This window comes from Toxoplasma gondii, chromosome XII, assembly GCF_000006565.2.
Source record: "Toxoplasma gondii ME49 chromosome XII, whole genome shotgun sequence".
Classification (NCBI taxonomy): domain Eukaryota; phylum Apicomplexa; class Conoidasida; order Eucoccidiorida; family Sarcocystidae; genus Toxoplasma; species Toxoplasma gondii.
In genome coordinates, this window is record NC_031480.1 from 3,563,239 (window position 1) to 3,588,252 (window position 25,014).

The 25,014-nt window shown below is 52.0% G+C and overlaps 3 protein-coding genes across 3 annotated transcripts; 1 reads left to right on the plus strand and 2 right to left on the minus strand.

Annotated features, from left to right (window-relative positions):
- Positions 1-1,056: 1,056 nt before the first annotated feature.
- Positions 1,057-12,244, minus strand: TGME49_247760 (AMP-binding enzyme domain-containing protein; the record flags this gene model as incomplete). Its single annotated transcript, XM_002367102.1, has 15 exons — positions 12,000-12,244; positions 10,944-11,043; positions 9,866-10,256; positions 9,089-9,245; positions 8,257-8,337; positions 7,666-7,766; positions 7,014-7,088; positions 6,003-6,072; positions 4,509-4,924; positions 3,856-3,978; positions 2,971-3,119; positions 2,473-2,650; positions 1,980-2,069; positions 1,676-1,744; positions 1,057-1,320 (listed from the first exon to the last, which is right to left on the minus strand). Exons 1-15 carry the CDS (start codon positions 12,115-12,117, stop codon positions 1,057-1,059), a joined length of 2,382 nt encoding a protein of 793 aa, XP_002367143.1. The 5' UTR covers positions 12,118-12,244.
- A 4,014-nt stretch (positions 12,245-16,258) lies between these two features.
- Positions 16,259-18,441, plus strand: TGME49_247770 (hypothetical protein). The gene has a single exon (XM_002367103.2). The coding sequence runs from the start codon at positions 16,689-16,691 to the stop codon at positions 17,190-17,192; it is 504 nt and encodes a 167-aa protein (XP_002367144.1). The 5' UTR covers positions 16,259-16,688; the 3' UTR covers positions 17,193-18,441.
- Positions 18,033-25,001, minus strand: TGME49_247780 (hypothetical protein). Its single transcript, XM_018780840.1, has 5 exons — positions 23,454-25,001; positions 22,760-22,817; positions 21,796-21,957; positions 19,306-21,290; positions 18,033-18,464 (listed from the first exon to the last, which is right to left on the minus strand). The coding sequence occupies exons 1-4, from the start codon at positions 23,666-23,668 to the stop codon at positions 20,922-20,924; spliced, it is 804 nt and encodes a 267-aa protein (XP_018634978.1). The 5' UTR covers positions 23,669-25,001; the 3' UTR covers positions 18,033-18,464; positions 19,306-20,921.
- Positions 25,002-25,014: the final 13 nt, after the last annotated feature.

Sequence of the window (25,014 nt, forward strand, 5' to 3'; positions counted from 1 at the left end):
AAACTAGTAATTTACACTCTTGGCATGCTGGTTCGCGTGAAGCAAACCGTGGGCGGACGAAATACTGCAAACATTTGATCGCTCAGTGGGCCTCGTAGTGTGCTGGCAGTCTCACCCGTAAGTTCACTCACTGTTTTGAACGGCCTAGCATTTTGGCAATTCGCAAATTTAGTTGAATCAAGTTTTCTGGATTTGTGGCACTCATTGGGACGCAACACCAGCGTTCTGCGCATCGCTCCCGAAAAAACACGCACGAGCCGCGGATGGTACAGCACTGCCACGCATTCCGACACGGATGTTTTGCTGGGAGGATACGAAATTGCACGTGAACACTCCCTCAACAACAGAAGAGACACCTTCTACCAGTCCATCATGGGATGCCTGATCAAGTGGAGTGCACGGAACGTAGGGCAGTTGCCGCACCGCACAACAGAAATTTCTGCGTTTTATTGAACGCCCGTCCCCATTACGAACGTCCTCACAGAATATTCTTTATCGTGGCTATCCACGACTAACATAAACAGAAAAATGAATTTAGCCTGTAACAACGGGCGCGACAACGCTGCAGGACGAACAGATTCTCGCATTTCTCGATTGCTGGCACGGGGTCCTCTCCACAACTCATCTGGACCGAAAATAAACCCTTCACAAGCCGGCTCCGCAGGGTGCACTCAAATATCATCACAGACAAACATTTGATAATTTACTGCACGCTAAGGCAAACATGAGCATCAACCGGCACCATCGAGACGGGGGGCAGGGTCGCCTCGGTTGTCCACACACCCGAAACACACCGGACGAAAACTGCCGCCTTTTTACCTGCAGCATCCCCGATCCGGGTTTACATTGAAGTGTTTCACTGCCCCCTCTTGCGACCAGAAACGAGGGCTTCACCTGTGTCTCACTACTGAGTGGCACACAACATGGAATCTAAACTGCATATTTCTAAGCACTAACACACCGAGTGTCAGTCCAGCTCATGTCCCTGAGCCAGGTGGTGTTACGCCCGGGCTCGGTGGTCGCTCCCGAACGTTTTATAATGAGAGTGGATGCAAATCAATTGGCAGGATGGTGCCGTTCTTTGAGTTCTGCGTACATTTCATCGATCTGTTTCCGGTATTCTTTCTCCACTTGCTTGCGCACAACCTTCATGGTTGGTGTTGCCAGGCCGTTTTCTGCAGTGAAGGCGTGAGGGGTAAGAAACACATTCTTCGGCTCCTCAAAACCGTGCACGCGTCCGCGGCCCGCTTCTTTCATGGAGTGTAGGACGCTCTGTCGCAGATCTGTGCTCTTCAGTAAATCCGTGTACGAGACTTGTCCCTGAAAAAAATAGGCACCAAGCGAACGGGGACAGATTTACTCAGGCAAACGAGGCCGGCAACGCACTGTGACACCAGAAAAGGAACTTACACAGTGACTCCACGAATAATACCACGGGACACTGTAGCGGGATTACTGGCTGAACGCCCCTCCACGATCACAGGACGAACACCCCAGTGAAAAGTCTATACATATACCATCTTCTGCACCCCACATGAATTCCAGGATAAAGGCTGCACAGATAGAAAAATGGTCTCGCAGAAATCGTGACCGTCGTTTTCGATGAGAAAACTGACAGGCTACACCACATCGCATTGAAAAATCCCGTCAAATTACTGCCCAAAGTTTTCCTCACCATGTTGTGTTCTTTCGCCCATTTCAGCGTGACATCCTTGCAGGGTACGACAATCGCAACGACCGAGTTCTGCCAAAAACGCATGCGCCAGTAACCTCACGCTTCAAATGACGGCGCGGATCTTTCGCTCATCCGCTGGTTTTGTGTCCAGCACAAGAGCACGGCGAATAACATGTCAGGTCGCGAAGAGCGAGACTTACAACAGCTACTTGCACAAATTCGCAGCCAAGGAACAATTCTAAACGATACAATTGCCTCGCCAGAACCTGAGACCAGCTAGTCACCCTCTAACATTCTCGCTTACTTGGAAGGAGTCACCGTGAAGATAAATCTGCTCGACAAACGGTGATGAAGAGAAAATGTTCTCCAGTCGCTCTGGGGCAACGTATTCTCCCTGCACACACAATGTAGTGAGGTCATTGAGGCAGTACAGGTGAGCGACCAACGCCCTTCCCAGAAAGAGTCTTTAGCGCGGCAAATATAAAACACTGCAAGTCAACTGGCAGCTCTGTTATTCTCTAGCGCACTATGTAAAGAACAATGCCACCTACGACCAGATTAGCTCCTAGCTTCGCCTTACTAACGGACTGGTTCTAACCGATAAGGAATCAACCGTTTGCATGACTCTCACCTCCAAGTCAACACGAACACCTGTAGAATCCAATTCGTCCACGGGGTGAACCACTGAATAGGACCAGACGATCTAAGTGCGCGCATTGATGCCAGTAAACTCAACTAGTCTCCACCAACGTTACCGGACAAGCAACCTCCCCAGCAGGTTTCTACTCGTGACCTGCCTGTGCCAGTTTGAAGATGTTTTTTGCTCGGTCGATGATCCGAGGCGCTCCTGATGGCAGGAGTTCTACGACGTCGCCGGTCCGCATCCACCCGTCTTTGTCGAATACAGCCTGAGTCGTTTTCAGGTCCTGGAAATACCGTTTCGTGACTGACGGGCCTCGAACGAGCAACTCGCCTCTGTACAAACACCCCGAAGCACACTTCGCCGGATTGACGGACGCGGTGAGGCATGAGCGGACAAATTTATGTCGGAGAAGAAACAATCGTGGACGACGGAAACCCTCCTATGCTGAAGATAGGATAGGCAATCGAACTCTTGCTTTCCCGGCTGCTTGCCAACTGCATGCGCATGCAGCATCACCGCTTCTCTCTCTGAGAGGCACACGACAGAGAGGCTCACATCCTGTGTCTCGGGTCCCCCTGACACGGCAAGATGGCATGCATTTCAGAGAACCGTCTTCTGTGCCTTGCGCTCTCTCTGTCTCCTTCTGTCTTACTTGGGAGTCGCCCCCGTTGCGTCGTACGCGAGCTCCGGAAGAGAGACAATTTTGAACTCAAGTGAAGGAAACGAGCCGCCTATCGTCCCTTTCTCGTTGTCTTCCAGGTCTTGCAAGAAGCAAATGCCTGTCTCCGTCATGCCCCAGCCCTGGTAACAAGGAAAACAGGAGACATCGAGGAAAACATGTTTCTTCGACATCGCCGAAGCGCAGCGAGAAGTTTGTGTCCTCTCTGGCATTTCGCTCTCCACGAGTGCATATCGCCGCTGCGACTCTCGTGTTCTAGCTAGAAGCAGAATCGACCATCGTGCCCGGTCTCGCTGGACAACCTGTTTCTTTGGAACGCGCATCCCTTCTCGCCGAGAGTACAGTGGCAAAGAATCAGCAGTCAGGTGATCTACACAATATAACGGGACATACGACCGGACCTTTTCTCGTCCGTCCAAGCCGAAACACCTGCGAAAATCCTTGCCTTCACTAACTGGGGGGACTTCACCCTGAAGTTACTTGCTGGACTTTCCTGGGCATCTAAGTTGATACTCCGTTGTATGCGTTAGACGCGAACTTCCCACACAAACGGTGACTTATGTAACCAGTCTGAGATCACCGAAGAACTAATCTGACAACAGACGAGTCTTGAACGAGTTGGTTTCTCCACTCTTTGGAGTTCCTGTCAAACCACAGGAACCCCGAGTGTCAGTGATGCGCCTCTTGGAAGACATGATTCCACCAACACTTCTCTCTGTCGCTTCAGCGAAAACCGACATATCCTGGCGTTCGTCTTCTGTGAAGTCCAACAGTTTGGACTGTTTTCATCGGTCCACTGGGGTTCTGGACAAGAGCAATCATAAAGAGCTGGTTGTGTGCACCTCACAGTCTCCTCACCTCGCAAACAGGAGCCCCTAGAAGCATCTGAAGCATCACAATGGCTTCTGCCTTCATAGGAGCGCTGCCCATGCACAGCGTTTTCAGGCGGCCTCCAAAGGTCGCGCGGATCTTCCCGAAGAGCTGAGTCACAACCGAACCGCCACGCAACAGACAATTTCACACGTGAGACACGCTGGCAGAACGCGACCACCGTTTGCCTCTAAAGCATCGACTGGTCAAGCCGAGGGACATACAGTCAGAGAAGGAAGTGAGGATGCATGTGTGAATACCAGGGGATTATACAGCCACGATGAAAAGCGAGTCGCGGAAGCCATCTACAACACGGCGAATGCCAGAACGGCAGTCGCTTTTCCCGAATAGAGACCGAACTTCAGATTCCTTTGCTACGTTGGTGTGCGAAGAGAACAGTTTCTGTTTTTCGCTTCGAAAAAAGAATGTGTGTATTTTCTTGAGTTCTTTCCACCACATCGAAACTCATCTGACGCCTTTGGCTGCCACGTTTCTCGAATCTTTTCTGTACTTGAAAGAGCCTTGCACGGGCCAGTTCGCAGCCTAGACGCGCTTCAGAAGACAACAACAGCAGCTGGTGCATGTGCGGCAGTTCAACATCTCTTCACTGTCAACGCCGTTTCTGCGGCGATCTTCCTCACCAGATCGGGGATGAGGGAGGTGAATCTCGATCCATCCTTCCTGTAGTTGTTTTCCTTCCAAGCAAGTGCTTTCTTGAAAAGCCACTGGACGGCGTTGCTCTTCTCACTCACGCCCGACAAGATCTTGTCGAGCATCCGCGTGTACACTCTGGGGACGCCGAAGAAGACAGTGGGACGCAGCCGTTGAATGTCTTCGACAACACGCGTTATGTCTCCGGAGTAGTAGCCAATTCCCACCCCGAGATGCGTCAAGATGATTTCCACTCCTCGCTGGTATACGTGTGACTGCGGGAGGTAGCTCAGAGTGACGTCTCCTCGACGCAAGTTCATTCGATTGTTGCACCCTACGTAGCCTGCGATGGTTGCGACGAAGCCTCCGTTTGTGTGAACCACACCTTTGGGAACTCCGGTCGTGCCTGCAACGCAGCAAGCAGAAGGGGCGAGCATGCGTCTCCAAAAACACGAATTTGGCGTTTCTTTGGCGTTCGAAGCAGCGCGTCGAAGCGCCGACCATCTTCGCCGCATGGGGTACGTTTCTCCGACCAACACTGCATGCCCTGAAGCTCCAAATATCTCTCATACGGGAGTGTTGTTTCATGCCACACGAAGCCACACCGACCGAGTCTGGAGTTCTCCTTGTCCACCTAAGCCGTGGAGCTCGGGCTGAGTTCCAAATAAACTTCCCACTCAACGACGAATGCCCGGCTGCGAATGAACTCGCTCTTTGCACCGCGTGACAGACTAGCCAATTCCGTTCAGGCAAGGTGAGAAGCGGCGTCACGAACTGGTGACAGCTGACAATGTTGAGCTCGTGAAGCTACTGTAAAAAGGGAGAACCGGTGAATCGGGAATTCTCGAAAAAACGGAGAAGTGGGTGCACGCAGAGACCCAAATCGGAGCAGCCTCAGACTTGTCCAGCGAACGACAAAGCCACAGAGTCTAGAAAACTCGAAAGGAAGGTGTCTGACCAGAAGCAGCAAGTCCTCTACTCAGCCAGGAGCCTCCGGACTGAGAACCGGCAAGCTAGCAGACGCATGCACAAGACGCCTCTGAAGCAGATCTAAATTTGTCCAAACGCTAGAATGATACCGGCAGTTGCTCGAAGTACAAACCGGTCAGTGCGAGTGAGAACACAAAATCGTAAGATGAGTTCAGACACAGCACACCGCTCACTTAGGAGGCGTGAGCGTAGTCACTAAGGGAACTTAATGGAACCGAGGCTGCTATTGCAAACCAAGGACGACCGGATTTTCTCTTGACTGATCCATGGCGTCAGGATGGAGAACCACCCAGCTCGTCCTCGATCGAGAGGAGATTCTTCCCCACCCTAGGAAAGGCAGCGAATTCAGAACAGTTCGGTTTAGTTCCTGCCTCAGAACGTAACGGCACTGGAAAACGAGCAGAGCGCGTAAACGACTAAGGAGGCGGTACACGCAAAAAGGGGACATCGCGGTGTCAGGATAGAACAAAGGAGAGAAACAGTCGAAGACTCACCCGAAGTGAAGATAACTGTGCAGACGTCGTCCAGGCTGAGTTCTGGCCTCTCGTGCTTCTCCCCCATGCCCTGGTGCACATAGCACAAGCAGCAGCGCATGCGACGGAGAAAATCGAATTCGTCATGATTCCAAAAGAAAGGTTGCAGCATCGAAGCAATTCATTCACTGGGCCTTCCGCTCTAACACTGCCTCTCCGACTTCAGAGTCTCTCTGCAGTTCACCCTTCCCAGAGACGCCTGCGTAGGCGCTCTGAAGAAACACATGCATTGGCTGACAGAGAGACTTCGTGGGGAAACCGTATTAAACGTAAAACGAACGAGAACAGAGCGATCCTTTGAAGACGCTTGCAAAGCATCGGGAAAACGAGTTTCTGAGGAAACGAAACGCCAGCGACATCTCCCCACGTTTTTTTGCCTGCCAAAAGAGATCCTGCACGCGTAGCGAGAACGCCCACACCGATGCACACAAGGAGCTGCAGCGAGTGAGGGGTGTCTACCCTCTCGTCTCTCCATACACTGGGAGACGTAAGCAAGTGCACGAGTTGCTTGTGTCAGAGGAACCAGCGCGAGGAGTGAATTCGTTGAAGTCCAGACGTCAGTTTGCCGCCAATGACTCTCGTGAAGCGACGGACTTCAGCCGCGGTCAAAGCGTTAGAGTTCAACATCCTACAGGTGTTCGTCTTTGCTTGAAAGCGGAAGCAAGCTCGATCCTAAATTCCCCTCCTGCTGCAACTTTTCGCTACTCCACTAGTCACACTGGAATCGACTCGCACATGCACGCCGTTGAAGAATACAGAGTTAAACTGTGGCAGCGGTGTCGAGCGTTTATTTGGTAAACCGTAAAATGCACCTGTGTGCATCTACGCAGAGCGGCATCTGAAGATCGGGGCCTGTCGTCCAAGCGTGGACTTCAGCCTTGTTCCGCAGAAGCACAAACCACCCAGATGGAAGCTTGTTCCGTCCTTGTGCCGGAGACTACGAGTTGTGAAAAAAATCCTGGAAATCTATACCTTGTGGATGAGGTCGTCGAACGCGTACAGCTTGACAGAATGAGCAGCGAACTCCTCCACTTCCTCAGGCGTGACCTGCAACAGCAGTCGGGTGTACATACAGCGCCAGTCGCGTCCAAACATGTGTGCCGCCTTCGGCCACTCAGCCGCGTTCCCGCACGAACCTCGTCTTACGAAACTCAGGAGATGGAAACATCAACGTAGGACTTCGTGGTGTGGGTGGAGCAACGCCCAATCCTGATCAGTCCCGAAGCTGCATTCCGAATCTTTGCCTTCTAACGCACTCATGCCCTTTCGCTTGAAAATGCAGAGGCAGCAAACGCGGGGAACCGGAGAGACAAACCGGAGAGACATCGCAGCCTCCTCGTGCGCGAGAGCAAGGAAACGGTTCTACCGACCGCAGTCCGACTTTTGCTCAGTGGACGTTCGCGCTCTTTTTTGTAACTCTCCAGAAGTCGCAGCCCGCGGCTTCTCGACGAGAAGGAAAGCGACGCTTCTCCCACAGTTTCCGTCATTTTTATGTGCAGTTCCACATCCAGCCGGTGTCGCTACACCGCCGCGACATCGCAACATGGAGAAGTTCTAGAATCAGAAGTGTGGCCACACAAGCGTCTCGAAAAACGCTTTCAGCCCCGTCTTCGGGTGTACGTACCGAATCGAAGCAGATGACTGCCTTTAAAGGAACTTTCTCTTCGGTGACGAGGTTCAACGCTGGATGCAGCTTTGCTCCCTCGACAAACAGAACCTGGAGCTCTGAGAGACACGCAAGAATAGAGCCAACTTCATTCGAGTTTCACGGAAGAAAGAGAGGAGAACTCTGGGAAATCCTCTTTCAGCGAGAACCACACGCGGCCCTTCGCCGTTCGAGATTCTTTCCAATTCAACGCCTTCGCTGCTTGTGTGTCTTAAGAGTCCTCTCCCGAGTCGCAGCTGCTCTAACCTCTGAAGCGGAGATACGCAAAGACTGCGCGAAAGTCCGAAAAAAGAATTCCCCCTTTGACAGAGTCCACATGCGTCTCAGCGAAGAGTCACACCGATTCGGACGTACCCCGTCACACGTAACATTTTCTGAAGAATCGGAACAAATGAAAATGTGCACTCTTGTACATTGGTGAAAGCAATTCACAGTTGAAAAGTTCGTCACTCAACTTGTCTCCGCGTTTCTATACGTGCGCGGTCACTACATCCACGAGAACTTAAGGATATCCACCCCTCCCTTTTTTCAAACTTTTTCGGAGAGTACTTGTCAGTCCGATGATGTAGAGCAGTGCCTCATGGCCGAGTGTGTCGTAGAGAGGTACGCTGACGATCTTGGCTGCGTTGCCTGGACACGCCAAGGGACAGAAAAAATGCATTCACTTTGAAAATTCGTTTTTCCGGTGACGCGTTTCAATGAGTCCGAGCGTGTGAATTCTTCCTGCCAAATTCACGAAAGAACAGATTCCGGCTTTCTGCAGGCCCCGTCGACTGCCCAGGATGCTCGGAGACACTGAAGACGTACAAAGAAGAAAGAGAGAAAGAAGGAACATGCAGGCAGGGACAGACGAAAAGAAATTCACGGCACCCAGTTTGTGGCAGAATCGCTAGTCTTCCGTTGTGCAGTCCGTCAAGCCGTTTGTCTTCCTTAGCAGCAATACAGTGACGATAGAGTCACATATATACATATATATATATATGCATATATATGCATATATGTATATGTATATATATATATATATACGCACCACCAGACACACGCTGTCCTGCTACCGAAGTGGCTAGTCGTCTTTCAGGTCTCTCTGTGGGATACTCAGATCGGTTTTGAGGTTGAAACCCAAATCCTCGGTACGCAATGAGCTTGATGAGAACGAAAATTTGACCAGCATTAATCGATTTACACACGCGACAAAAAGACATCCGCTTTTACAGAGCGTCACCCCGAATCCTGATTGAGCTGAATGTGATACACGACTGAACTCTGAGCTCGTTTCCTCCGGTGTTTCCACACTGCACGGAGCTCGGGAGTGTCCCGAGAGAGGCAATTCCAAATGGAAATGATTCACAAAAGGTGTGATTCGCGCCTGGTCCAGACTTACAAGCGTAGTCGGTGATGCGCCAGGCTGCGCTGCTTCTGGCCCAAATGCCCGCGAATCGATAATTCTCTTGAACTTCAGCATCGTCCCCGAACAAACAAACAGGAATGTCGACCTCGTTGCTGAGCGCCCACGCGAGCGACTGGACTTGCTTCAGGGTCTGCACAGACACGCCTCAGGTTGAGAGAAGAATCAAGGGGAGAAATGAGTTCAAAATACACGCCGAATGGCTTGAACGAGGCCAGAACTAAGTTTGTGTGTAATGCCCATTCTAGTAATTTTTAGGTAAGGATTTGAATGCCAAGGATGTCCTCGAGCAACCGATTCGTGGAGAGAGCGTATCGCCTAAAGTGAGGCACACTTTTCTGTCAGAAAAGTTCCTTTTCAGACACGGTGCTTCTCTGCAGAGCAGAAGGCAACGATTTTACCGGTGTGTGCAGGGGTGCCAGAACAGCTGAGATGCTAAAAACAGAAGATATGTGAAACGAGAGCTTGATGGCCGTTGAAGCTGTGAGCAAAAGAAGCGGTTCAGGACGCTCCTCCACGACGTGTAGACAACGACTCATGGCACTGGTTTTCGATGAGAGAAATCAGGTACTTTCCACGCGCATGCACTCGCTCCGCTTGCACCCTTCTCTCGTAAAATCCTATCCCCGGTTGGCCAGTAAGTTGAAAGCCTCATCAAAAGGCTCCGACAAAGACAGCAGTGACAGCGAAACGTAGATGCGCGCCTTTAGCTTGTTCGCACTGCGAGAATGAAGGCTGTGAACACGAGCGTACCTCTTGGTAGGACAGCCACTTGTATTCTCCGAAACCGAGACACGACTTCCGGCAGCTCTCGCCGAAGCTCGGTGCACTGGGAGTACTCTGCAGGCCGCTGGTGCAGTCTTTGCTAGGAGACGTGGCAGGCGAGGTTCCTCCTGTGGCTAATCGCTCTCCACCGGGACTAGTTTTTGAGGAGGAAACTCCCTTTTGTCCGGTCGCGGGAACTTCCCCGTCCGCGCATGCAGGCCGCGCCTCTGGTGTCTTCGCTGTCGTCGCCGAGGAGCCAGTTCCGGTGTCTGTTTCTTCTTGAGAGGTCGCGGGGAACACTTGCAAGGGCAACTTTTCGCGAACGCCTAGAAAAGGGTCGTTCGAAAACGCCTGGGCAGCGCAGTACAGCGTGTCAAACCTGAAGAGGCAGAGCCGGCACCCAGAAGGCAGGGGAAAATGCATGGCACAACAACAGACCGCAGGTCGCCGGAGGTAGTCAGTAGGATGTGGCAGCGCGAGAGTTGAGGGAATGCCGGGGACACGGGGCACCGAGTGTACATACAGCTCGCTGCAGCCACGTACCATCGGGTGGAAAAACATACCGAAGGTGTGACACAGTGGAATTCATTTGGAGCAAATGCGTGTCGTTTTCGCTGCAGTTTGTCCACGGGACGGACGAAAAGAAGTGGCAATTTTCTCGAAACTGGCACACAGGACATCAAGAGCACAGCTCGACCGTGGCTTGAAACTACGACCTTCCAAGCAGATATTGCCTCTGCACAAATGATCCGCGACACAGAGCTGCATAAACCAAGACAGACATTTACAGAGACGATTCTGCAGTGCGTCAGTGGTCCCACGGTTCCTCGTCTACTTTCGAATCCTGCGAGTGGAAACCGGGTTCCCGTTATCGACTCGAAACGTCCTTCTTTGTTTGCACTGTGTCTAGGACAAGAGACGAAGGAGCTTCAGGAAATGCCCACGCGAGAACCGCTAGAAGGCTGGAAGCCTGTGTGCTGACACAGGGGCAACCTTGCATGCACGGGGGTCGTTGTGTGCATCTCGCGCTCACGCATGACCCACTTTCCTGGGGATTTCCACTTACGGAGACCGAATTTCGGGGAAGTCTTCCAGGACGGCAGGCAGCGTCTTGACCGGAACACCGCTTTGCTCAGATTCTACACAGCGGTAAACTGCGCTCTCGCCTACAGGGCAGATGGAAGAAGTACCACCAGAGACGAAGGGTCTGCACATCACGCGTTTCCGCATCTTCAGTGAGCGTGCGAACTCCAGCCTCGAAAAAAAGGCGAAAGGTCCGGGCACACAAGCAGAGAATCTCGGGAAGGCTCAGGCTGCTCGTCTGCTCGAATCGAGATTTCTCCGAGCTCTTGTCGCATGCCAAATTCGCGTCGACCGTTGGGAAGGAACAAACACGAGTTGTCAATACAGGACGCGTTACCACGTTCCAACTCTCAAAACTTTGTCAGTGTGGTTTCGGGGTGAGGTGACATTTGTACTTTTAAAAATGAGGTGTGTAGCTCTAGCATCGACTCGCCTTGCGTGCGGCCTCCCCTCCCGAAACCGCTCTTGGTTCTCCGCGTTTTCAGGAAAGGGCGCGTTCACACAACGCACAAAGCTCGTATACGGGTCGCGGCCTACCACGCAGCTCAGGTGTCCGATCCGACGACAAGCCACAGAAGACAAAAGGATTTCCGCTGCATGCTTCCCAGAACTACCACCAAGCTGTGCCGTTCGCTGTTCACTGGTGTTGAGTTATCTTGGTGTGGAGGTTCCACAAAACCAGAAGCCCCTCGCAAGCAGACTCATCTTTCGGCAGAAAACGACCACCACCGTGAGGCTGGGTCTGGACTAGGGCGTCAGACGGCATCAAAGCGGACTTACGGGTGTACTACGATGCAACGTCCTCCCAAGGATCCCAGACTTCCCTGGTCGTCGTTGTTCCTTGAACACACAATATGCAGCATGTTCTACTTGTGCACCCACTCCTCGCATCCTGACTATGCTCCAGTGGCACACCAGAACCACGGTGCGGGAGACACGGGGGACAACTCAGAGTCCTCCGCATGAAAACGAAGAAACAACACTCCAGAGAAAAGGGCAGATGCCGTTGATCGTGATTCCCTTATTCGCTGGCGCCTACCTTCTTTCTTCGGAACTCCCTCTACTGGAACAGCGTAGATGCCACTCCACGCGCGTCTCGGCGAGAGGCGACCCACCACGCCTGGCTGTCTTTTCTGGTCCTCCTGTACCCCTGACATTTTTTCTCCGATGAAAACAACCACCTCCCGCGAGAGAAAAACCCGTTCCAGGAAGAAGAAGCGACACTCCACGGCGGTAGAAAGCACTGGTGGTCGGCAGGCTGCTTGTGCAGCTTGTTCCGCGTAGAAGGGCCGAGAAAACCTTGGCCGCGTATGTATACTCTGGAGCGGATGAAGTCCAGAGGTCGACAAGGAACGTAGAACTGCTTTCTGGATAGAACACTGCAGAACCCGGCCTGGAAAGTCGTGTTCACTGTGTAGGAATCCGTGCTGAGGCAAACGCACGAGAGCCTGGGAAGCAAACGCGACAGCAGGCTATGTGTCGGGAGGTGACACTCGGCACAACCCCATGAAAACCCACAACCCTGCGGGAGAAATTCGAAACAGTTCCGGGGAAAAGGGTTGGGACCAAGAACGCCCTTCAAAAATTGCAGAAGTAGCCGTGAGCTTTTCCACACACCAGCAGGTCCGCAGACAGTTGTCTCTCCGATTTTTTTTCCTACCAAACCGGCACTTGAAGAAACACACACGCACACACACAATTTGCTGCCAATCTGTGATGGGTACCCCAAGCCTGCAAGGAGGTTGGGGATAAGGGAATTTGGACGCAGCTGAATTTCAACAGACAAGGGTGGGTTTTCCTTTGTCTACAGGACGAGTAACAGTGTGGATGCTCGGGGAAGCTGCTTTCGACGGCGTTTTCTGTGGTTTCACACGCTTCCGAAATGAGTTTTTTATTCGTACACTCAAAAAAATCACCGCCGGATCACAAAAACAGGATGTAGACCGAATCTTTTCGTTAGTCAAGAAGCCAACCGTGCAGCGACGGGTCTCGGGCAGTCCTAGTTCAACAGGGCAGTGTGACACACAGTGCAGTTTAAAAGGTCAAGAAAAGCGAGAACCGACACATAAAGTCACTTTGTCACGCGTCTTGTGTGCCAAAAGGAGATTTACGTGAGGGAAAAACCCAACGTGTGCTACCAGTGTGAGGGTGTCGTGTTCGGCTGGCGCAGCTGAAGTCCCGCGGTCGCATTCTCGCACGCCACAGAAAGTGCGTTTGAAAGAAAACGACGCTTGGTGGACTCTTCTCGGAACTTCAGGCTGTCTGACCAACACTCCCAGAGACGACGTCGTCCAGCTGACGAAAAGCCGACCAGCGTGAAACGCAGTCGTCGAACCCCGGCGCCGAAGAGAAAGGAGCATCCAGATCGCATGCTCGGACGAGTCAGAGCGCCATTTCGCTGCGTTTTCGGGAATGGCAGCGGGGGGAAAGTTACCTTGTTCTTGATGGGGCAAACAGTTTGACCGCGATTGCATGCGATGCCTCAGTACAGGATTTCTAACTGTCATCATGAAACCTATGGATACGTGTGCAGCCTGCAACTGGGACAGAAGCAGGATCTGATGTCGTCGGCACCTTCCCAGAGATATAAGAGAAACAGCTTCCCAGCGATTCAGAGGCAGAGACAAGGGTGAAAGTTTGTGGAGACACTTTTGCTTGCGTTCCTGTTGCCGGATCCTCGTGTTTCATCACGGCAGGAAGTGGGTAAAAACACTCCAGAGTGTCTAGTTCACCGGAGAAGCACGTGAACGTTGTTAGGTTTCAAATGGAGAAGTGTTATTGTCGGCTGCTGGTAAAGACAGCTCATTAATTAAATCGTGAGTAGAAGAGTGAACTATGCACCATGCTTTTAGAAAATGTAGGACGCAACTGGTTGTATGTTGCGCAGCAAGAGCCAATAAATTCCCATCAATTAATGACGAGGAATCTTAGTGGCGCTCCACCGCAGCTGCATCCGGGCTATTTCCCGAACGAGGCACCCTCGGCACTTCCGGTGCGAAATTCACTGCTCCGTTCTTCGCCAAGAATATCACCATGCATGTATGGAGGGCATGTCCATTTCGGTTTATACCTATCGTTCTACGTATCACTCTCTGTGAGTGAATACTTATTTACAGTTGTCGATGCCGGAGTGTATGTTGCGTCCGACGCTCGGATGCAAACTGTTCCGGTCAAAGGAATTTTAGTGATGTTTTAGGGCTGCAGCACGTCTCCTTGCATCCTTTGAATCTGGTTGAGAATTTACCGGTTTCAGTCTGATCCCCGTCAAGACTGCGCTTTGTAATGTGTGCAGCACACCTAGTAATCATGCTTGCTGCTGCGAAAAAACTGTAAGGTGGGGCGAATCAGTGTGGTATTTTAACGAAGCATCGTACTTGCAGTCGCTTTCATGCATCAGCTTCACCAGAACGCGCATCGGAAAGGGGATGCCTCTGCCGTTCAACGCTTCTACTGAAATGGTTTTTTTTGTTCAACAACTCCTACCGGTGTGGTACGTTTGCACATTGACTGTTCACATTTCGTGTGTCGAACGCACAATCTAGAAGCGTAGACGCCCCGTACTATTTCCGTTTATTTCCAAACCCGTTCTCCGTGACTGTGGTGCGTGTAACAGGGACAACTGGAGATCCTACACGAAGCTTTGGCCTAACCCCAAGCGGATGCAACATTTTTGTCCACGTTCTAGAACATCCCCGGCTAGCGTTTGTGCCAAAAATTTTCTATAGTTGGGGAAAGAGAGACGGCATTTGTCGAGTAAAGGGAACACAGGCCGCATTTAATCACCGTTCAGGGTATGCAGTAGTTGCCGGAGCGGAGATGCGGTCGTCCCAGTTGTAGCTTGTTGGAGCGCAGTACCAAGCAGATGACAACTGAAGCTATGCTCCCTGTTACACATTATGAAAAAGGATGTCTCGGTTTACCGAGATGGGAGGGAGTGACGATTTCCAAGAGCTACACTTGCATCAAGTTCTCCACGGGCGCGTAGCTCATCGAGGATGCTCCATGCCAGTTGCTTCCGTAGGTTGTTGAGTAGCAAAGGAAATCAGTTAGACTCTTCTAGACGCTTCAAGTGCAGCAGAGATGCTGCCGGTAATCACAAAATGAACCCCCAATGAGGACCAGGAGGTGACAAAAAATTCAGTCTGATTCCTCACAGGGGATGACAAGAGTTATCTTCCGTATGTTTACCGTGTGTGCGGTGGATGCTAGAGGGCGTTTCAAAAAGCTCTTACCATCTCAAAGACACAGCGCAGGCGGCGCACATGCATCGCCACTGCACAATGGCGTGTAGTGATCCCTTTGCTAGTGTGCTGCACAGAAGCGTGAACACGGATTGTTCCGTGGCCTGTTTCTGTGGGACGTGACGCTGTGCTTGGTAGACACAAAAGCATCCAAAACTATACAACGTAAATCGAATTAACAGAGTCTGGTGCTGTGCACCCAGTACTGAGAATCGTAGTACAAGTCACCACGCATGCAATACCAGCGGTGGTGATGTACAGTTATCAGAGTACTTGTTTGTGTGTGTCAACTACTCACGAGGCATCATCGAAGACACTAACTTTTGTAGCGACTGTCTGATGGTCGATTAGTGGCAGCTTGCCTGAGTGCGTAACAGTCTTTCCCTGCACAACGCCTCAGTGAACCCGATGCTACAAGGGATAAAGCGGGGGAACACGGATCCAGAATACGGAATAGAATACAGCAGATGGGATCAAGCTGCTCCCCGTAGACACGCTTAACGTACTGAAGCACATGCCTGCATATTCAGTGAAGGCGCTTTGGAAACCGGCTTAATGAGTTGTGCTTCATTTAGACGTGAGACTCTACATCTGAGGGAATGAAGGTAACTGTGTGAACAAATGACACCATCCAGGTAGCTGTGTTCGGGACACAAGCCGCTCCTTCCGTCACACCATCTTTCCAACACTTCCACCCACCGTCACTGGCTTTGCTCCTTTCCACGACAACATATGAACAGACACCGTCCTGGAAAACAGCAACGGGTTTCCAATCTTGCGGGCACCATAGCCCCGTGTAGCGTGTTACAATGCAACAGTTATGTCATCCTGAGCACCCTTTTTGATTCGGTAACATTTTGAAGTGCAACATAGTAACTTACATTCACTACTATCCTATACTAAGGCTCTTTCCCTCGCGAAGACGTCAAGGGGTACGCACACTTCAGCTTGCAAATTCAGGGGCGGTTCTTGCGTAAGAAGTCACCCTGCGTACATGCACCCGGGTGCGGTTCGTCGTAGCTGGCCGTCCCGACAGAAAATGCCCATTACCTGACACGGAAATGAGAAAAACGAAGGAAGTAGCTCCATTGCGGAGACATAACGCATTTCAACGATAGAAGGAAAGAAGTGGAGCGAAAAACAGCATAGGTCATCACGTCTGCGCCGGCTTGTTACTCTCCCGGCTGCGGCACTCTTCTGTCGCATGCGAGGACGCGTCCTCCAGGGAGAGAGAAGGAGGACGAGAGTCAGCATACCAAAACGCTGCTGGCTCAAGCGGTTTTTTCGTTGGTTAAAACGATTTTCGAATTCTGTGGGTGTTAAATAGATCGTAGCGACGGCAGCAACGTCGCTTCGTGGGGTACTTCTGTGGTCCAGTGCGCCCCTTCACTGCAGCCGTCGAATTTGTTGTAGCTACAGCTCTCGTTCCTTCAACCTTTTTTCGTCATTCTGTCGCGTCTGTTATCAGCGAACTCTCCCTACCGAGAATGCAGCCACTCCAGGCAGTTGCTGCCTCGTCGAGGCTGACGAAGATTCCATTCTTCGGTCTCTCTGCGCCGAGATTGGGTGGGAACCACATTTACCTCGGCCGTTTCCACGACTTCAACAACTGGGAGTACTTGCCGCACCCTAAACTACAGAAGAGTGGCGCGATCAAGCCGATTGGTTCTCAACAGTTCAACCCCGCGGGAAAGGTGCTTCGCGGATCCGGTCTCCATGGACCAGAGAACGGCGAGTTTTTCCGGCTAATGCTCTGGAACAGACTCCGCCAGAAGGGCATGCGTCGAGAGGTGCCGACTATCGAGCAGTTGCGGGAGTACAATCGCATGGACGTGTCTCTGGTCTACTTCTGTTGGGGACTTATCTTGTTCCTCTACCCCATGGCAATGTACGCCCGATCGTATGCTACGGAACATGGACACTTCCCGTTTGCGCCGGCAAGGACAGACGGGTCCAGAGGTCATGGGCCTCTCTGGTGGTTTATTGAGTAAACGTGGGTTCCGTATCAGCTGGCGGAAAGGAAGGAATGGGGACCTAAACTCGTTTCGGTCACCCGCCAGGTGTACAGAATGCCGACCTCGAGACGCACTGGTCGCTATTTTCGAGGACGACCAAACCGATATGACTACATTAAACTGTCGTAGACCTCCCGTTAAGGGGGTCCATCTACAGCGCAAAGAAGACTCACACGCAATATGCCAGCAGAGCGGTGTAGGAAAGTTGGGCCGTGTCAGACGGACGCATTTCACGTATCTCTCGATGCTCTTGCGGTCCGCTACTGATGTGGTTTTTTCAGCAGCGCTCATGAGAGGGGTTCAACAGTGGCGAAGCGTTCATTACGTATTGGACGCCGGGGAGCAAGGATAGCTTTATTCAAACGCTGGTGGCACCTGTGAAATGCACACGCGTGGGCGTCACTGTCCCCAATTTCGGGTCTTTCACTGGAATCCGTGTCTCTTCTGTTACACGCTAACAAACGATTCCACTGTTCCCCAGTGGCGGGTGGGCACCCACGGGTGGGAGAGCATCTTTTCGTCCCCGTGACTGAACCTGGCTGTGAAATCATTATTTCTCAGAGACGAGTGGATGTGCATAGATGTGGATGCCCGGTTTGAAGCACCAACCTCTGTTTTTTCCAAACACAGAACCGCTGTCTGGGAGTCGCATGCACTAGGAGAACAACACTGATAAATAGTCTAAAAATTTGCGCTCCACGCACGGTAAGAGCGCATACGCGTTTTGCTTATGTGCACAAGCTTGTGATTTCGTGAAAACCCAGAGCCCTTCCGCACCAAGTCGAATGGACAACAGATAGAAGACAGACATGCAGAGAAAAAACTGTTCTAGTGCACACTTTTTGGCTCTGTGCAGGCCATGTAGGATCGAACATCTGCCTCACGTAAAGCAGCTGCATCTTGCTGCCACACGGTTGGTCAAACTGCATCTGCTTGAGACTCGGAGGCTATGCATGGGTACTGTCCACGTTTGACCGAGTCATAGGCATGTTTCCCTTCGACCGAAACTTGTAGCTCTTCGCCAGATCGTCGTCCTGGAGCCGCAAATGTCGAGGACGACTTCTCACAGTAGTTATAAGGGGACAGAAACACGACGTGGAACATTATTCTTCAGGATTTCAGGGGTGTGATACTGCCTTCGGTGAACGATATTTTCCTTTCTTTGAATGGCCAGTCTCATATGCTTGCCATACGGGTCCGGGGTAGACCACCTCGAGAAGTTCTGTTCTGATGCCGTGCCCGCAGATACTGCACAGCACAGGGACAAGAAGATAACATTCTGATGCAGTCTAGTGATCCACACCGCTCATCATCTAGACTCTTGTCCTTCGCAGCACGCTTCTCAGCGAGAAAGCCCTGTTTCCGGAGATAGAACAGTGACATATTATGGGTTCAAACTCAGTTACTCTGTGGTAGTGTGCGTGGCACAGCCTCTGTCACACAAGTCCCATACATATTTTCTCATGTCGGGAGATCTACTCGCTTAACAGGAAAGTACAGAACAGCGGTGCCCACCAGGCCTGGACCTTTACATGGGAATCCTGCTGAGGACCAGGAAGCGTTGAGGTCGCCTGTGGACCCCCTGAGTACCACTTTCCTAGTCACTCCTTATGGGAATACATATGCTCAGGCTCGTAGACCGTGTTAGCTAGTAGTAGAGAAACTGTGTGTGTGCGTGTGTGTGGTGGGGGAGGGGGGGCAACTGGCGTACATGACAGCACATTCACTACCATTTCTGCTCTTATCGCCACTGACAAGCCTTGTAATAGGTTACCTCCAGATGGTAACGGAGGACTGCATGCGCCAGTGAGCAAAACACCGTGATCTAAAGCAGTAGACGATTGCTTGTTTATATCCCAAGACGAAATCTCCTACACTTTTTACCAGCCGATACCTCAGAAACTCAACACTGATGCACTCTAGTGATCTATGCCGCTCATCGTCTAGAATCTTGTCCTTCGCAGCACGCTTCTCAGCGTGTACGCTAAAAAAAGCCTCGCCTATGAGGTAACACCGCCAGAAGAATCAGAAGGGCACCGTTGTTGTACAGTGTTCCAACAAGTCTTTTCTTTCGGGACCAGCAGCTCACCTACACTTCGTCGAAGGGGAAGGAATCAAAGAAAAAGATTACCCATTAATTTTAACATACATGACGTTCGACATACAAAACAGATGCCGCCGATTCTCCAACGAGCCTCGGTAGGTTTAGCCAGCTTTCCAGTCTTCGTGAAGGAAACCCTTCGGGATATGCTACTCCGGACTCTGATGAAGGCCGAGTTATTGGCGTGCGCTGACACCCGTCATGAAGAACCGGCACTTGTCGGAGGCTGTCGCAAAAACCAATTCCACGATTCAACGATGGTCACGGAACACTGCTGCTGGCAAAGTCAAGGGGGAAACGTCCCGGCACCAACTCGCAGCATTCTCACGCTTCCGCCGAATCACCATCGAAAAAATGCCGTACATAAACCGACAGCTTCCCAAGCGTCACACGGAGCTCGTTGTGCCCTCTTAAAATTTGCATGACGCATGTGTACATACGCACTGTTCCCAATAGTCCTGAATTCCATTCTTGAGCTTACAAAGCAACCCGTTCACGCTCACTGCGCAGACATTCTGTTCCAAAAAAGTACCTCGACACACCAACATTCCCCTGTACTCCACTTGAGCACACGGTACACAAACCGATCAGGCCGCGCCAGACGCAGGCTTCTACAAAAACGACTCAGCCTGCCATGTTTGACCGTCTTCATCCCTTGAACACTCTCGAACGCGTGTTTGTCCTACGCTGTACCTCGGCCCCTTGCGACCAAGTATGGACCACGATGGGTACTAAAACCACCGCAGAGTCCCCTTGGCTGTGTCAGACTTCCACACCAAAAAACAACACCTAGCACCCTTTACCCTGCCTCGGAAACGGAGGCTCTCTACGCAGAGCTTCGACCGTTGTGCACGCGTGCACCGATTCCTTTACAGGACCCGAAACTAACCCCTGTTTTGATTTCTCCCAAACCATAACGACTTGGCTCATGACACCAAACTCACGGCTCAGCTTCCCTCCCTTTTCGAAAGGCGCGCTCGTCGTGACAGCCGCGTTGGGATTCTAACCATCAGACTGGAGTGAGGGATATATAAAACAGACCCACCATAAGCAATGGCCCTCTGCTGAACGAGTTGCTCCCCCGAGAAGCTTCGCAAACCGAGAAAAAACTGTGTGACGCTCACGATTCCTTATCGAACGCAACCGCAGGGCACCACACAAAACCGAGACTTTCCCCTCCGGGGCGGATGTACACTGGGATTTCTGTTCGGGCAAGTGCAACGCCCCCAACAGCTCCCAAGACCAAATGTCGAAAACCTCGACGACACCGATTTGGCTTTCGCCCACGCCGAAACCAGATAAAACGAACCTCCGATTCTAACCTCTCAGAAACCTTAGGAAAGTGACAACGCATTTGTCAGACGCAACTGCACAACGTGCTCGCGTCACCCCAGAATACGACGGTTCTCCTGTGAACCCTTCCAGCGTGTTGAACTGAAGAAATCTCCTACACTGTACCGATTCCTGTTGCTGCGCTCGGCAGCACAGACATCAATTCGTGAGCTTCTTCAGGCTCACACGCTAGCTGACGCTTCACTCCTCTTAGTTTTTCCTTCGCCTCGTAGCCTAGGCAAGTCCGTTGCTGTATGCGCACCGCACACAAGCTAATTCGAGGCTTCTGCCGTTTTCGCGTATGTCGCGGGACCCGTCATTTCGGTGGGACTACCGTAGACCATGGGTGTCTCATATCCACTGCGTCCGGCTGGATTGCCATAAACAGTAGGATGGACGCTGACGCCTGTCGCTCCTGCACCGTTTGCGTAAGCAGGAGATCCCGGCATGACCGCGAGGCTCGTTCCTGCAGCTGCTTGCACTTGCTCGTGCTTCAAAATCAGTTCCTCAATGAACCGCGCGCGCGGAGTCAGGCAGCTCTGGAATATCAACCAGGTGACTGTCATGAAGAACCAGAACGCGTTGTAGCCGAAGTTCCCCGGATCGCAGTTCATTCCCTGGGCAGTGATGGCCGCGTTGCACTGAAGGTACGAACGAAACACAGCCGTACCAGCAAACACACACTCGGATTTTGTGCAAGATGTCCACACACTCGAGTTGAAAACTGCTGTTGAACATGCCATCATTCAAGCTCCTTCCCAGTGCACGACGCAACTGACGCCGGCAGACGACACACAGAAGAAAACAGCTCCTCTCGGGTGATACCACCCGCGATCAACACAATCTGTGCGCGTCGCGCCTTTTGCCGAACAGCTCTCTGAAACGCCATCCGGAAATCGACTGTCTCAACACATGTACATCCGACCTGTCCGTCTTAAGGTTCCCCCTCCACACTGCTGTTTCAGCAGCGATTTACCGTTCAGAGCTTCACTGCCGGCTTCCAGAAACAGCGGTAGACAGTGCACGAATGGACGGGAAGAGACGCAAGTTCTCCACATGTGGAACAACACACACAAACAGGAAGCAAAGCGATGGGTCGTTTCAGCTGCAGAAGTTGACGTGCTCACTGCAGCATCGATTTCTCACCCGAAAGACCATGACGATTGCAGAGAAGACGAAGGTGAAGTAGACGAAGCAGCCCACCACGGAAATGAAGCCGTACAACAGCCCAAAATTCCTCGCAGTCTCTTTGGAGAACCCGCGCTCTTGAATGGAGTCTCGGTGGTAAAGCATGATCAACACGGCGCACTGAACAGCAGATTTGCCACAAGACAAGAACACACCTGGTGGCAGCCATCGCAACAGGGCGACCTTGCTAGCCGCTTTTCGAACTACCCCGTGGCTCCGCTCACGCCGCAGTGTCACCAATGCAATTTAGAGGAAGACCCGTCTAGGAAAAGCACCTTAGCAAAGTCGCTGGAGACATCAGGCCTTCGTCACTGGAGAGACAAAACTCGCACACTCTTGCCATGCCTCCAGCATAGGAACTGGAATACAGGAAACACGCGCTTCTAGATACGTGACAAATGCGGTGTCTACGGCTCTGGGCCTCTGGCAACAAAGACTCGTCCGGAAAAAATACACACCAGTGCACCTGCTGCCGCACCCTTGGAACTGCTCGTATCAAAGAAAAGACACACACACACAGTTCCAACTTTCAGGTTTACGTATCGAACACTAATGGTACCTGTGCCAATGAGCCCTTCAGGCAGACAGTCAGAAGAGGTAACGACAATTCCGAGCTGCAAAGAACTCGGGGGGGGGGTCTTGATTTAAGTCTGGGTTCGGCTGCCATTGAATCTTTCTGTGGAAGGCTTTGTCACGCTACAAAATTCGGCTTCAACACTGCGTCGAGCTCGCGTACACGTGCGTCGTGGACATCCTCTGTCACGTTCAGGTCGTCCTGAAATAATAAATGTTGCTTGCATGACTGCATAGGAGCGACTGCATGCCAAACGAGCGAGGTCCATTTATTTCAGGACGAAATATTCCCGTAAGAGAAAGTTCTTCTATTGCATCCACAGGAAAAGCGAGTCCCTTCTCCACTCACCACAGATGCGGGGAGAGCTGACAACCAGCCCCAGAACATGGGCATCGTCGCAGGGAACCTACGAGAAGACATAGGCCGCGCCGAAGCAGCGAAGCATCCACGAAATACAGTGCTTCTCCAGAAACAGACACCAGCCGCCTCCACAGGGAAGCAGGATAGAAAGAACTGTGAATGCCTCGACCGACTGTCAACCTCGAACCCTCAACGGCGTCAGTGCACCACAGCGGCTGACCGACGAACGTCCTCTGTGGTCAGATGAAGACTCGGGAAGTGTAGGACTTTCATTCTATTCTGACATTCTCTCGACAACTTCGATCCCCGACAGAAGGTAACGTCGCCCGCCCAAGTGGTTGCATGGAGTCACATTATTCCTCGGGGATATGATGTTTTCATGTGTGGGACCGTGGTACAGGGATTTGCTCACGAATTTCCATGAAGCCGTCTGTACGCGTTTAAAGGATATGAACTTAATGAGTTAAAGCACCTACACAGGAGGGACGCAGGCAGGTAAAGCCAAGACAGACGGGAGCACGGATGTTATTCCGACTGCGCGACTCATCGACAAAGAAACTACACTCGAGAACGAGAGGCATCGTTCCAGCTTGCCCGTGGAAAAAGAAGGATTCAGGGTACCAGAAGACGAAAGCCGGTGTTGTCCGACCTCTTTCGCGCGACCGTGCTGCTCTTTCCTTACCGGTCATCGCAGACGGGAACGACGACGTGGAGGACCGAGGAGAGAATCGACATGAAGCACCAGAGCAGACAAGGCAGAAGGCGAAGGAAGTCTCGAGTTGTCAAGTCGCAGCCGCAGAAACAACCGAGAAGTCCGCAGAAAGATCGGGGCGCCTCCACCGGGCAACAGGTGCAGCATGAGGCGCAGCGGCCTCGACTTTCTCCGGGCGGTGCCATGGGTCACAACGTGATGCACGCGATAGCGGGAGTCGAAGTCACCGTCAGAAAAGTCGGATCAACGCGCCACAGGGTTCATCAGCGAAACGTCCGCCACGCAGCACCCCGAAGAGACAGGTGAGGTGATGGAGCCGCGAGGATCCGAGAATCACGGGAGAGAGTAGGCTGGAATTGTCCTAGACCTTGGCGGGAAAGGGAAGCGGACCCACCTCAGAGCGGAGTACAAAACTAGAAAACTCCACACGGATTTGAAGGACAGTCGATTTCTTCTCGCAGACCTTTTCGTCACCCCGTCGAGTGGAGTGAGCGACTGGTGAAAATGCAGGGCTACACAGATTTCCCGATACGACAACCACGAAATGGAAGAAATCGTTGGCAGCACGCGGGTGATGAAAAGGAGACGAGTGATAACAGACCAAGTGGTGCACGGGGAAACTGCGGACCGACCTGAAACCAGCAATTCAGTGGTCTTTTCAGACTCGATCGCGGCTGACAGGAAGATGGACCTGGCAATTCATGCACATCGAGTCCTGCCGTTTTCCCACAACGGGAACAATCCGTACTTCACGAAAAAAGCTTCTTTTTCAGAAGAACCCGCCCTGCGGCGTTTCCGGGGGAATCCGTGCGGCGTATAGACACCCGAACGACAACCCCCTGGGGTCGACGGAACTGCAAGCACCGACCAACGAACGCAAGTGTGATCCAGAAGAGCCGTGAAAAAACAGAACGGAACAGAAGAGCACGAGAGCGGAATGGATTCAGTCTGCCTTCAGGAACGAAATTATTCTTCTGTCGCGGGGGGACGCGCGGTAAAAAAGTAGCGCCGATACACGCGAGCATACGCAAGTAGTGTTGTTTGGAAGCGCTGCAGTTGTGCCAAAGGGTGCGAAATCAGCAAACGAAGGAGACTATTCAGCAGAGGTCCGACGGAAGAAGACCAAGCGTTCGACTCGAATTATGGGTTCTTTCCAGCAATCAAGCAAAGCGCTTTCCAGGTGCCTGGCGGGCTGAGAGCCGACGACGGCCAGGAAGCAACGTGTGCTTAGGAAAGACAAATTTGTGCGTACCCGACTGGCGACGCCTCCCCAGGAACCGCCCTCTGTTGTGTGTGAAGATGAGCGCGTTGAAAGCGGAAAGCAGAAAAGTACGCGGGGAGACAATTGCCGATACCAACGAGACGGAAACACTGGCAAGGTGGCCAACTCCTCGACACACGCAAGGCGTCCGCAGCTGTTGGATTCCGAGCTTTTGATCTGTGTAGATCTGCCGGATTTGCCGCAACGCGGATGAGCATGTTCGAGTTAGGAGTGTCCTTTTATTAGCAACTTCTCACGGATTTTTCCGGA